The sequence below is a fragment of the Neofelis nebulosa genome, chromosome 7, assembly GCF_028018385.1.
Source record: "Neofelis nebulosa isolate mNeoNeb1 chromosome 7, mNeoNeb1.pri, whole genome shotgun sequence".
In the NCBI taxonomy this organism is placed as follows: domain Eukaryota; kingdom Metazoa; phylum Chordata; class Mammalia; order Carnivora; family Felidae; genus Neofelis; species Neofelis nebulosa.
In genome coordinates, this window is record NC_080788.1 from 61,580,485 (window position 1) to 61,594,120 (window position 13,636).

The window sequence follows — 13,636 nt, forward strand, 5'->3', positions numbered from 1 at the left end:
GGAAGTAGAAATCACAGCTTTTGTGCACTTGGTAATATATGTGGCACCTCTCCTCGCACCATCAAAGCCTGTAATGTGGTTGCCTTCCTTGCATTTTCATCCCAGGATTACTTGTCAAGAGCTACTCAATGAAGCACTCTATCTATTCAATCATGTTTTTCCTTCTTTCATCCTCCCAAGTCACTAGGAAAGAGCAAAAGAATAAAAACAAACCTGATAGGCAGAGAAAGTGAAAAGACTTGAATACCACTCTCTGACCTTGGGATTGGTGAAATCCAGGTAAGAGGAGAGACCTGTAGAGGCAGAAGAGTAGACAGACTGTGAGAAACAGTGGTCCTCATGGTTAGATATGTTGTAGAGAAGATGTCAAAGTTGGGTAATCACTGGGCACCCTAAATGTAAGGTAGTTGATACAGAGGTGCAGTCTGTCAAGAAGTGCATGAAGGCATTGCTGGACTCCAATGATAATCTGGACTAGACTTTCCAACCGTAGAGGCCCAGGGGAATGCCAATGAACAAGCATCCAGACAGAGCCTGGATGGCCCAGGATAGCCCAAGTAATCATGGCAAACAATCTGGAGTGACCCTTCTGTTCTTAAAGAGAACAAAGAAGTGTTCATGAATGGTATAAGGGTGGGCGGGGGAGGTGGGGGGAAGGATGCATGGGGTTTCTCTGCAGTACTTGGATTTGTGATGGAGTGCCAGGAGAGGATAGAGTGGTGATTCCTTTTTGTCCTCAAGGTTCTACCAAGGCTTTAAATTAATACCTTCTGAAATAAAGCATCCAGAGTTGCTGGAGGCAGCTGAGGTCACTCATGGAAGTCTGAGAAGTCAAAACTATGGGCTAACAAGGCAAAAAAGATTGACAGGGAGAGACTATAGGCCACTTGTTCTTTTTTTCCTCCTGTCCTTTTCTCATCCCTTGGCTTTTTACTTTCATTTGCTTAGAGTACTATTAAGGCTTCCCTGTTTTGTTTTGTTTGTTTTTTTTTTTCATTCATTCATTGACTGAGAAATGTATACAGAGGACACTGTACCAGATGTTATGGAAGATACAAAAGGATCTTTTGATACAAAAGAAAACTTTCTTAAAGGTGCTTACACTGTGGCAAAAGACATCCATAAGAAATGAGGGTGATGGCCACGCAATCTTTATTAATTGGGACTAAACAAGTGGAAATAATAAGTATATAAAGTGCTATCTTACCAGGCCAGCATACCCCTTCAAAGTCTCCTCCTTTGTGATTCCTCACAAAGAAGCCCTGTTCTTTGGCTTCAGCATACACTGAGTAGTCAGGATCAATCTTGATGTGGGGGTCACTGATGACCACAAGCTGTCAGGACATAGAGGTTTGAAGAGCTCTTCAGTTTCACAGGAGTTATATGTTGGTTTTTATACTTTTCATCATAGTTTTGGGGTTCAAATTTTACTCAGAAATAACTACTAGTATTGAAATATTTAAGATACTGGTAAAACCCAATAACTTTTCATGCTTATGGAAATATAATTAGTATCAAAACTAGGCCAGTGCTCTTCCATAATTATTGCTTCCCAACCAATACGTGTTCTCAAAATAGCAGTTACTAAGCTTCTGTCTGAGGTGCTGGGTGCTATACATAGAGGATTAAGTCGTCCCTGCTCCCTAGACATCTAGAAGTTAACACTGACAAAAGCAAACATTAAAGAAAACAAGAGAATAGCGTGTTAAAAACAAAAAAGCCCAAACCCAATGGTACAGGTATAGTTAGGAAGGAGGTTTGAGAAGAGCTGTCATCACAACTCTGTGTCTCTAGGATCTTTCTACCTTTCTAATACCATCACCTCCTACTCCAGGGCATCAAAACCCTTTATTTGTCTAGGACAACCTTGTCACCACCCTTCCTCAAATCTATTCAAATCTATTCTGCAAACTGAAGTTTAATTTTCCATTGCTCAAAAACTTTAAAACACTTTTAATTGTAGTAAAATACACATAACATAAAATTTACCATCTTAACCAATTTTAAGGGTACAAGTACATACACAGAGTTGTGCAATGTCCAGAACTCTTTCCGTCTTGTAAAACTGAAACTCCATAGCCATTAAAAACAACTAATTCCCTCCTCTGTCCAGTCTTGGGCAACTGCCATTATTCTTTCCGTCTCTATGATTTTGACTGCTGTAGGTATTACAGATTGATGAAATCATACAGTATTCATCTTTTTTGTGACTGCCTTATATCACTTGGCATTGTGTCTGCAAGGTTCATCCATGTTGTAGCTTGTGACGGGATCTCTTCTTTTTTAAGGCTGAATAATATTCCATTGTATGTATTTACCACATTTTGTTTACCCAGTCATCTGCTGATGGACACTTGGATTGCTTCCACTTTATTGTGAATAGTGCTGATATGAATATGGGCATATAAATTTCTGCTCAAGTACCTGCTTTCAATTCCTTTGAGTATATACCCATAAGTGGGTTTCCTGGATCATATGGTAATTGTATTTTTAACTTTTTGAGGAATTACCAAACTGTCTTCTGTAGTGGTTGCAACACTTTACATTTATTTTCCTCTATCAGTGTTTCTATTTCTGTACCTCCTTACTTGCTACTTTCTGTTTGTTCATAGTAGCCATCCTAACGATATGAGGCAATATCTCATTGTGGTTCTGTTTGCATTTTCCTAATGACTGGTGATGTTAAGCATCTTTTCATGTGCTTGTTGACTATTTGTATATTTTTGAAGAAATGTCTATTAAGTCCTTTTTCCAATTTTTAATTGGGTTGTTTATTTTTTGGTTGTTGAGTGGTAGGTGTTCTTCACATATTCTTCATACTAACCTCTTATTCAAAAACTTTTAATGTCTCCAAATGTATACAAAGCAGCCTACAATAAGGTCAGATTCCCTACTACTTAAACCTTGCACATGCCTTTTCTTGCACATGGTTTTCTTGCCAAACCAACCTGCGTACTGTTTTCCAAACACCACTGGGTGCTTCAGCCTCTGGCTGCACTGCTTCCTCCCCTTTTCTCAGCTAGTTAGAGAGTCATCCTTCAGGGCTCATCTAAAATGCACAAAGCCCAGTTTGAATCTAGCTGGATGCAATCTTCTCTCTCTCTTAGTCCCCTCCTGACCTTGATCTTTCTTTGGCTGTTACATTATTGCCCTACATTGTGGTTGTTGTATACTTGTCTTTCCCCCAACTCACTGCAAGACCCCAAGGAGCTCATCTTTGCATTCCCTTCATCTGTATAGCACGGTATTTTGAACATCTGATGGCTTCAATAAATAGTTGCTTAGAATAACATGGGTTCTGGAGTCAGGCAAATCAGAGTTCAGATTCTTGGCCTCCTACTTATTTATTATGTGCCTTTGTGCAAAATACAAAACTAAGCCTCGGTTTCTTCACCTAAAAAATGGGCTAACAAGATCTACCTCATAATTTCGTGATGACTGGATAGAATACTGTGTTCTATCAAATTCTGTGGCCAATAGTAAGGGCTTGCCAAATGGTAGCTATTTATTAACTTGGAAATTAGGAGTTAATATAATTGGCTCTGGTCACCTGTGAAAGGCCTGGGGCTCAAAGGAATGGATTGAAAAGACAACTTTAATCTCAAGGAGAGGGACTGCAGGGATCCATTTATATGAAACATTTAGGGTTCTCCCCCTTTTCCTCTCTCAATTTTTTCCTCTCCCTCCTTCTATTCATTATTGCTGTTACCACCACCACACCTGTATTACATACTTTCCAGTGTCTTTTTTCCCCTCTCCATTTTCTATTTTAGTTCTTCCTTTGGCCAGATTGATAGGTGGAGTCCATCAGGGAAGCATGCAGAAAAAATGGTATGATGAAGAATATGACTCCATTTTTGATGGACTGTTAAGACCTTTCTAGCCCCACCACTCCCCCTTACCCTTCTGCCCACATCTGACAAAGAAAGCCCTAATGCTCCCTCCTTGGGTGCCAGCAGGAAGTTCAAACCACACAAGCCCTGAGCATGCATAGGAATCCTCATCCCAGTCCAAACCTCCAAGCACCACAAAAGCTGAGATGTCTCCATTCCCAGCTCTCTCAAGACAACCTGAGAGCAGCCTGGGAGCCAGCCCTGCTCCCCCAAGAATGCCTATGTGACTAATCAACCTTTTCAGACCCTCTTGGTGTCAATGTGATGTCCCCAATCTCGAGATTGATGTTGACATCAGAACCAAATCATGCTTTTGGGGTATCTATCAAATCACTACAGGATGGCCACAACAAATGAGACTGAATTCTAGGTCCCTTTGTCCTGCAGGGACCTCGACACCTAAGCTAGGGATGGATGGTGTGACCATCTTTCCATCATTGCTTTCCTGTTATCACAGTTACAATTACATTTGAAGGTAATATTTCCATGGCCATTTTTTATCAGATGGCTCTCCTCCACTAATGTGCCAATGCAAGTTTTAAATAATAAAAAAAAATGCTTTGTAATGAAAAGGTTTCAAAGCGTCAGCTTATTTTACCTTACGTTTTTTGTTTCTGAGAAGCTCTTGCATCCTTTTGGGATTTGGGAATCTTTTCTTGTCCCAGGTGAAGTACCTTTTGCCCTCGGTATGCTCTATGTCCAGCCACATGACATCATAAGGAATGTCATGCTCATCAAATCCTGCATCCACTGCTTTTACATCCTGCTCATCCTCATAGTTCCAGCGGCACTGATGGTACCCCAGAGAGAAGAGAGGGGGCATGGCTTGTGTGCCTGAAAGTGGAAGATGACAACTGAGCCAGCTACCATCACAATGATAATTACACATTTGATAAACATGTCCTAAATGTCTACAGGGTCTAAGCACTGAGCTTGGTACTTAGAATATCAAGGAGAAGAGAACACTGTCTTCACCCTCAAGAAAGTGATAATTTGGCTGATGAGGCAGGTACGTAAATTAACTGTTCTGCTTAGAGGTGTAACTGCTATGTTAAAGGTATCAGCCTAGTATTATGGGAATACAGAGGAGTTAATACTGCCTGCAGTAAAATGTGGAGACTTGAAAGGCTAGGGGCGCCTGGGTGGCTCAGTGAGTTGAATGTCCGACTTTGGCTCAGGTCATGATCTCATGGTTTGTGAGTTCGAGCCCCGTGTCAGGCTCTGTGTTGACAGCACAGGAGCCTGCTTCAGATTTTGTGTCTCCCTCGCTCTCTGCCCCTCCCCTGTTTGCTCTCTGTCTCTCTCTCAAAAATAAATAAATGTTAAAAAAAAAAAAAAAAAAAAGGCTTCACAGAGGTAGTAACACTTGGTTTTGGACCTTGAAGAGTAAGTAGGAGGAATCTACCAGAGAGAATGCATAGAGCATTGAGGCACAGGGAATGGAAAAGACAAAGAGGCAGAGGAGTGCATGATAAGCTTAGGGAAAAATAAATAATCCAGGGTGGTTACATTGTGAGAGAGACCAGTAGAAGACGAAACTGGAGAGGGTCAGTTTGTAAGGGTCCCTGTAGTTCAGGCTAGGAATACTAAATCTTCTTATGGGAAGTCATCAAAAGTTTGGCAAGATGTGATCTTAGCATACCTATGTTTTAGAAAAATTAGGGAGCAGTGTTGAGACTGACTAAAAGGGAAGGGGATTAAAGGCAGGAAAAACTATCAATTGCTATCAAAACATTTACTGATAACATGGCAGACTTCTGGTCAACCACTTGCATTTCTCTTTTCCCTCCTAAAGTCCCACTAAAATCAGAGTAAAGGAAAGAAAAAAAAAAAAAAAAGAATAAAGCCACAAGAACAAAAAGAATGGGAGAGGAGTAATTTCAACAAAACTTTGGGAAGTGTGGGACAGAGGAGAGGTGGTAACTGTTGAGCAAAGTGAGGGAGGCTCTCACCAGAGTGTTTGAAAGGGGAATATGATGAGAAGAGCTCATTTCTCTTCTCAGAAAACTCCTAGAGGGAAGATTCTCCCACCACCCACCTACCACTACTAGAGCGCTTTGAGGCAGAACCTTATTGAAAGCCTCCAAGATTAGAAGGATCCACATAAAGAAATAGAATGAGGGGCGCCTGGGTGGCTTAGTCGGTTAAGTGTCCCAACTTTTGCTCAGGTCATGATCTCGTGGTTCATGAGTTTGAGCCCCGCATCGGGCTCTGTGCTGACAGCTCAGAGCCTGGAGCCTGCTTCAGATTCTGTGTCTCCCTCTCTCTCTGGTCCTTCCCCTCTCAAGCTCTGTCTCTCTATCTCTCAAAAATAAATAAACATTAAAAAAAATTAAAAAAAAAAGAAATAGAATAAAAGGATTTCTGAGAAAACAGAGACAATACAAGGAACCAAAGTAAACATCAAAACATTATCTATCATGAGTATGTTCAGAGAGATGAAAAAATATACTGAAATAAGACTAGTTTAAGACACTGGAAATAAAGAACAATCAGAGGAAAAGAACGAGTATGAAGAAATTAGAAATATAGCATAAATGGAAGGCCTAGAAGATAAAATTGAGAAAACTTAGAAAATAAGGGAGATTATAAGATCAGTACAGTAGAAAGAGAAAAGGGAGGGGAAGAAATTATCAAAGGAATAATCCAAGACTGTTTACCAAAAGTGAAGGACACAATTCTAAAGACTGAAAGAGCTCACATTTAATACCCAGCACAATGATTATTTGAAAAAAAAAAAAAAAAAGATTTATATTGTGGTGCCAGGGTGGTTCAGCCGGTTAAAGCATCTGAGTCTTGATTTCAGCTCAGGTCATGATCTCACGGTTAGTGAGTTCGAGCCCTGCACTGACATGAACAAAATTTTTAAAAAGATCTATATCAAGGCATTTTATTGTCAATTTCCAGAATTTCAAAGTATTAGAAATTTCAGAATATATTTCAGAAGGAAAAGACAGATCATACACAAGGAAACAGAATTCAGAGTGATTTTGGAGCAAGAAGATGGAAGGAAATAGAGAAATAATTTTTTTATTAATTTATTTTCAAGTTAACATACAGTATAGTCTTGGCTTCAGGAGTAGAACCCAGTGATTCATCTCTTACATATAACACCCTGTGCTTATCCTGCAAAGTGCCCTCCTTAATATCTCTCACCCATTTAACCTAGCCCCCTCCAGCAACCCCCAACTTATTCTCTATATTTGAGAGTCTTTTATGGTTTGCCTCCCTCCTGTTTTTACCTTATTTTTCCTTCCCTTCCCCTATGTTCTTTTGTAGAGTTTTTCAAATTCCACATGTAAGTGAAATCATATTATATCTATCTTTCTCTGACTTATTTCACTTAGCATAATACCCTCCAGTTCCATCCATGTTGTTGCAAATGGCAAGCTTTCATTCTTTTTCACCTCTGAATAGTATTCCATTATAAATATATACCATATCTTCTTGATCCATTCATCAGTTGATGGACATTTGGGCTCTTTCCATATTTTGGCTTTTGCTGATAGCACTGCTACAAACATTGGGGTGTATGTGCCCCTTTGAATCAGCATTTTTGTATCCTTTGGATAAATTCCTAGTAGTGCAATTTCTGGGTCATAGGGAGAATTATTTTCTTTTTTAAAAGAATATTTATTTTGAGAGAAAGAAAGTGTGTGCATATGGGGGATGGGGAAGAGAGGAGAGAGAGGATCCCAAGCAGACTCCATGCTGTTAGTGCGGGGTCTTGATCTCACAAACTGTGAGATCATGACCTGAGCCGAAATCAAAAGTCAGATGCTTAACCCACTAAGCCCCCCACCAAGAAATAATTTTCAATCTAGCCAAATTATCAAGACTGAAGGTAGAAAAGATGTTTTCATACCTGCATAGATGCAAAAAATGTACCTCACAGGCACTTTCTTAGGAAACTACCAGAAGATGCTATAAACAAAAACCAAAAACAAAAGGTAATAAACCACAAGAAAGAAAAACATGGAACCCAAGAGAAGGGGGATCAAACACCAGAAAATAGTAAGCAAAAGTCCTAGGATGACAGCTGTGCAGGGAGCCTGGAGAGCAACAACCTAGATGGGGGCAGGACAGAGAGAGCTGGGAGGGAAGGTTAGAAAGAGAAAAGTGGGTTGGGTAAATTATCTGACACCTTTGAGCATTTGAAAAGTATAAACACTGAATATTGATTTAACTAAACATTATGATATAACAATATTGGGAGAGAAGAAGGGGGGATGTTGTTAAGTCCTCATCAGGAGTCAACAGGTAGTCTCTACACTTAAAACTTGGATTTCTTTGAACATGGTGGCAGACCCACTGTTTTTGAAGCATCTTCCTATAAACCAGGCTTATTCTCCCCAATAACAATGTTGAAAAGGCCTATCGGTGGGCCTTGACAGTGCTTATTCCTATATGTGTGTCTTCCCATATCCATGAATTTTTGGTTGTTTGTCCCACCAAAGTTGGAATCAAATTCCTCTTCTCTTGAACATGGGCTGGACCCAGGAACTTTTAACAAGAGAATGCATCAGAAGCGATGCTACATTTCTTTTATTTTTAACAGCTTTATTGAGATGTAACTCACATACCATACAACTGACCAAATGAAAGCATACAATTCAATTGTGGGGGGGGAGTAATATTATATTAACATTTTACAAAAAATGGCAAAAGAGAACATAAAATTTGTCATTTTAACCATTTTAAAGTGTACAATTCAGTGGCATTAATTATATTCACAATGTAGTATAAACATTACCACTACCTATTTCCAAAATTTTATATCACCCCAGACAGAAATTCGAACCATTAAGCCATAGCTTTCCAATACCCATCCCACCCTCCAGCCTCTGATAACTGCTAATCTACTTTTTGTCTTTATGAATTTGCCTATTGTAGGTACTTCATGTAAGTAGAATCATACAATATTTGTCCCTTTATGTCTGGCATATTTCATTTGAATAATGTTTTGAAGGTTCATCCATGCTGCAGCATGTATCTGAATGTCATCCCTTGTTACGTTAGTGAATGATATTCCATTTTATGTATTTAACACATTTTGTTGATCCATTCATCTTTGATGGGTACTTGTTTCCCTCTTTTGGCTATTGTGAATAGTGCTGCAATGATCATTGGCATACAAGTGTCCCTCCAAGTCCTTGCTTTCACTTATCTAGAGTGGAATTGCTGGGGATATATAAAGGATATACAGGGATATATATATATATATATATATATATATATATATATATATGTATATGTATGTATATATATATATATATATGAAGGATATTAGACAGTGTTCTGCAGAGGAATAGAACCAACAGGATGTGTGTATGTATGTATATGTATGTATGTATATATATATATTTCTACACTTACAGAGTAAATGATTTTAAGAACTGGTTCATGTGATTGTGGGGGCTGGTAACTCTGAATTCCACGGGGCAAGCTGGTAGACCAAAGACCCAGGGAAGGTGCAGCTTACATATGAAGGCAGTCTGGAGACAGATTCCTTTTTCTTTAGAGAGCCTCAGTCCTTTTCTCTTAAGGTTTTCAACTGATTGGATGAAGGTCACCCACGTTACTGAGAGTAATCTGCTTTAATCAAAGTCTATCAATGTAACTAATAGTACTAACAGGATAATCTCATCTAAAAAATAGCTTCATAGTGACATCTAGACTAGTGTTTAACCAGATATCTGGGTACTGTGACCTAGGCAAGTTGACATATTAAATGCTATGTTTAGCTCTTTGAAATGCCAGAATGTTTCCACAGCAGCTGAACCATTTTATGTTCCCAACAGCAGTGTATGAGGTTCCAGTTTCTTCATATCCTCACCAATACTTACTATTTTCTATTAAAAAAAAAATTAGCCATCATAGTGGGTATGGAGTAGGATCTCATTGTGGTTTTAATTTTCACTTTACTAATGACTAATGATGTTGAGAAACTTATCATGTGCTTGTTAACCCATTTGTATATCTTTAGAGACTGTTCAAGTACTGTGCCCATTTTAGAACTGAGTTATCTTTTTGTTGTACAGTTGTAAGGGTTCTTTATATATCCTAGATACTAGATTCTTAACAAATGTATGATTTGCGAATATTGTCCCCCATCCTGTATGTTGCCTTTTACTTCCTTGATAATGTTCTTTGATGCACAAAGGTTTTTAATTTTTTTTTTTTTAATTTTTTTTTTATTTTTGGGACAGAGAGTGACAGAGCATGAACGGGGGAGGGGCAGAGAGAGAGGGAGACACAGAATCGGAAGCAGGCTCCAGGCTCCGAGCCATCAGCCCAGAGCCTGACGCGGGGCTCGAACTCACGGACCGCGAGATCGTGACCTGGCTGAAGTCGGACGCCCAACTGACTGCGCCACCCAGGCGCCCCCAAAGGTTTTTAATTTTAATGAAGTCAAACTTACTTATTATTTCTTTCTGTTGCTCATGATTTTAGTGTCTTTTCTAAGAATCTGTTGCCAAATCCAAGGTCATGATGGTTTGCCCCTGTTTTCTTCTAAGAGTTTTACGGCTTTAGCTCTTATATTTATGTTGTTTATCTATTTTGAGTTTTTTATGTGTGGTATGGTGTTAGGTAGGGTTCCAACTTCATCCTTTTGCATGTGTCTATCCACTTATCCTAGTACCACGTGTTTAAGAGACTATTCTTTCCCCAGTAAGTGGTCTTGAACCTTTGCTGAAATCAATTGGCCAGGGATGTATGAGTTTATTTCTGGACTTCCAATTCTATTCCATTGGTCTATGTGTCTATCCTTATACCAGTACCATATTGTTTGGATTACTTTACAGTAAGGCCTGAAACTGGGAAGTGTAAGTCTGCCAACCCCAACCTCCCCCCCCCCCCCCCCCCGGAATTGTTTGGCTATTCGGGGCCCCTTGTAATTCCATATGAATTTGAAGATCAGCTTTCCCACTTTTTCAAAAAATGACTACTGGAATTTTTGTAGAGATTGCAGTGAATCTGTACATTGCTTTTGGTAGTATTGTCATCTTGAGAATATTAAGACTCCCAATCCATGAACATAGGATGTCTTTCCATTTATTTAGGCCTGTTTAATTTCTTTCAAGAATGCTTTGTAGTTTTCAGTGTACAAGTCTTTCACTTCCTTGGTTAAATTTATTCCTAGGTAGTTTATTCTTTTGGATGTTATTGTAAATGGAATTGTTTTCTCAATTTCTGTTTTAGATTGTTCATTGCTGGTATTTAAAAACACAACTGATTTTGTGTGTTTATCATGTACCCTGCAACTTTGGTGAAATTATTAGCTCTGGTAGTTTTTGTGGATTCTTTGGGATTTTCTTTTTTTTTTTTTTTTTTTAACTTTTTTTTAATGTTTTATTTTTAAGAGAGAGAGAGAGAGAGTAAGCGCACTAGTGGGGGCAGGGCAGGGGACAGGGTGCAGAGAGAGACACACACACACACACAGAATCTGAAGCAGGCTCCAGGCTGTGAGCTCTCAGCACAGAGCCCAATGCGGGGCTGAAACTCAAAAACCATGAGATCATGACCTGAGCTAAAGTCAGACACTTAACTGACTGAGCCACCCAGGTGCCCCTATTCTTTGGGATTTTCTAACATGTTGGATCACATCATCTGTGAATAGAAATAATTTTACTTCTTCCTTTCCAGTTTGGATACCTTTTATTTCTTTTTCTTGTCTAACTTCTCTGGCTGAAACTTCCACTACAGTGTTCAATAGCAATGGTCAAAGTGGGCAGCTTTGTCTTGATTCTGATCTTTGGGGAAAGCTTGCAGTCTTTCACCACTGAATTGGGTGTTAGCTGTGGATTTTTCATAAATGCCTTTTATCATGTTGAGGAACTTTCCTTCTATTCCTAGCCTTCTGAGAGTTTTTATCATGAAATAGTGTTGAATTTTGTCAAATGCTTTTTCCACATCAACAAAGATGATCTTTTACATCTTTTCAAGATAAAATGCTTTAGTGCTAAAACCAGTGGTATATTTCAATGGAGAAGAGAACATAGAAAAAGTTCAGGTTGGGACACTGATCACTGATCATCTGAGATAAAGGCAAAGAAAGCCCAGGGCTTAAAGGCTCCAAGGAAAGTAGATGGAGAGTATTAGGGATTAGAGAGTGGAGAGTTCTAGCCCCAGTGCAACATTTTACCAAGCTGAATGGGATAAAGGTGAGAAGAGAAATGCCTGCCTTTTGAAAAGCTTGGGCAAATTGTTTATAAGTTCTATACAGTGTACAACAAATATTAACTGAAAATTAGGACACATGCAATAGAAGAAATATAATGAAACAAGAAGCTGTACCTGTAAGGTATGAGTACTGCTTGAAAACATCAGAAGGTGTAGGTCCTGTCAGCAGAAAAACATCAATGATTCCACTCTCTGACATCCAGTGCACATCAGTTCGAGATCTGACCTTTTGTTTAGCTGCAACGGGGCCCATCTGGGTCAGTGTGTACTAGAAAAAGAATGGAATGAGGGTCTGAAAACTTTCCCTCTAGCTTACAACACTCATCCATATGTAAGTAACTGGTACATACTGTTAACTTTCACTTGATTATATTGCAAAGACTTTGGTGGCAGAGAATTGCCACTACAAAGCCCAGGGCTATGACTACACTAGTTTTTTTGTTCTGTTTTGTAAGTATGACATGCAGCCATGATCCATAAGCTCACCTTTACTGCAGGCTCTGTATTGATCTCCACTAGCGTTTCTGAGGCATTCAGCCAAAAAATGCCTAGAGTCCTGCCTGGTTTGTGGGCCAGGAGATAAGGCACTGAACCATAAATGCCCATTTTGTCATGTATTTTATATCCATAGACATCCAGATTATAAAGACGGTAAGCATCGCCATCACTGAAACACACAAAGATGGGACTATCATCAATTACAGTCACAAATATATTATTAATGAATAGCATAGCTCCATTCTCCCCTGCAAACACTTGAGTCCTATGCATCTTTCAAGGCTTTACTCGTACTACTTTCCTAACCCAACCAAGGTTAATGTGACTCTCCTCCTTTGATTCCTTTGGCATCCCCTTCTGTGACAACTGGCATGCATGGTCTCATATCTTAGATATCTTTTTCTTTCTTTCTTTCTTTCTTTCTTTCTTTCTTTCTTTCTTTCTTTCTTTCTTTCTTTCTTTCTTTCTTTCTTTCTTTCTCTTTCTTTCTTTCTTTCTTTCTTTCTTTCTTTCTTTCTTTGTTGTTTATTTATTTTGAGAGAGACAGAGCAGGAGCAGGGGAGGGGCAGAGAGAGGGAGAGAGAGAATCCCAACAAACACAAGAACTGTGAGATCATGACCTGAGCCGAAACCAAGAGTTGGCTACTTAACCGAATGAGCCACCCAGGTACCCCTTAGATATCTTTTCTGAATACCTCTTGTGAGGACTATTTCCTGTGAATCCTCTACAATAGCAAGCACACAGTAAATATCATTGGCAAATTGTGTATTTCTCTGCTGCTAAAACAAAATGACAGATAGTGTCCTAACATGCTTCTACAGTACTGAGTAGGGAAAGATGGGGAACTGAATTGGGGTGGGAAGCATAGAGCTTGGCTTGGTGTGCAAGCAGCATAGTTTCTGATTCACTTGTTACCATGCCCAACTGTTGTGGAAACGGCATCTGAACCCCTGATCAGACTGTTTCTCTTTGGTTTTGCTTCCTTAGTCTGACGTCTTTCCATTTACTTGTCAATAGTGTTAGTCTGAAATGATCCCCCTAAGGGAATCAAAGGTGACAT

At 39.3% G+C, this 13,636-nt stretch overlaps 1 protein-coding gene across 13 annotated transcripts in view; it reads right to left on the reverse strand.

Moving 5' to 3' along the window:
• GANC (glucosidase alpha, neutral C) overlaps positions 1–13,636 on the reverse strand; it is a 75,388-nt gene that overhangs the window by 25,969 nt on the left and 35,783 nt on the right. For all 13 annotated transcript variants that reach the window (XR_009264200.1, XM_058738082.1, XM_058738087.1 and 10 more), the window contains 5 exons: positions 12,564–12,744; positions 12,192–12,345; positions 4,492–4,727; positions 1,208–1,334; positions 214–293 (listed from right to left, as the gene is read on the reverse strand). Coding sequence is in view for 12 of the 13 variants with exons in the window: in XM_058738082.1 (XP_058594065.1) it covers positions 214–293; positions 1,208–1,334; positions 4,492–4,727; positions 12,192–12,345; positions 12,564–12,744 (778 nt within the window). In the remaining variant the exon portion in view is untranslated. The remainder of the gene's footprint in view (positions 1–213; positions 294–1,207; positions 1,335–4,491; positions 4,728–12,191; positions 12,346–12,563; positions 12,745–13,636) is intronic.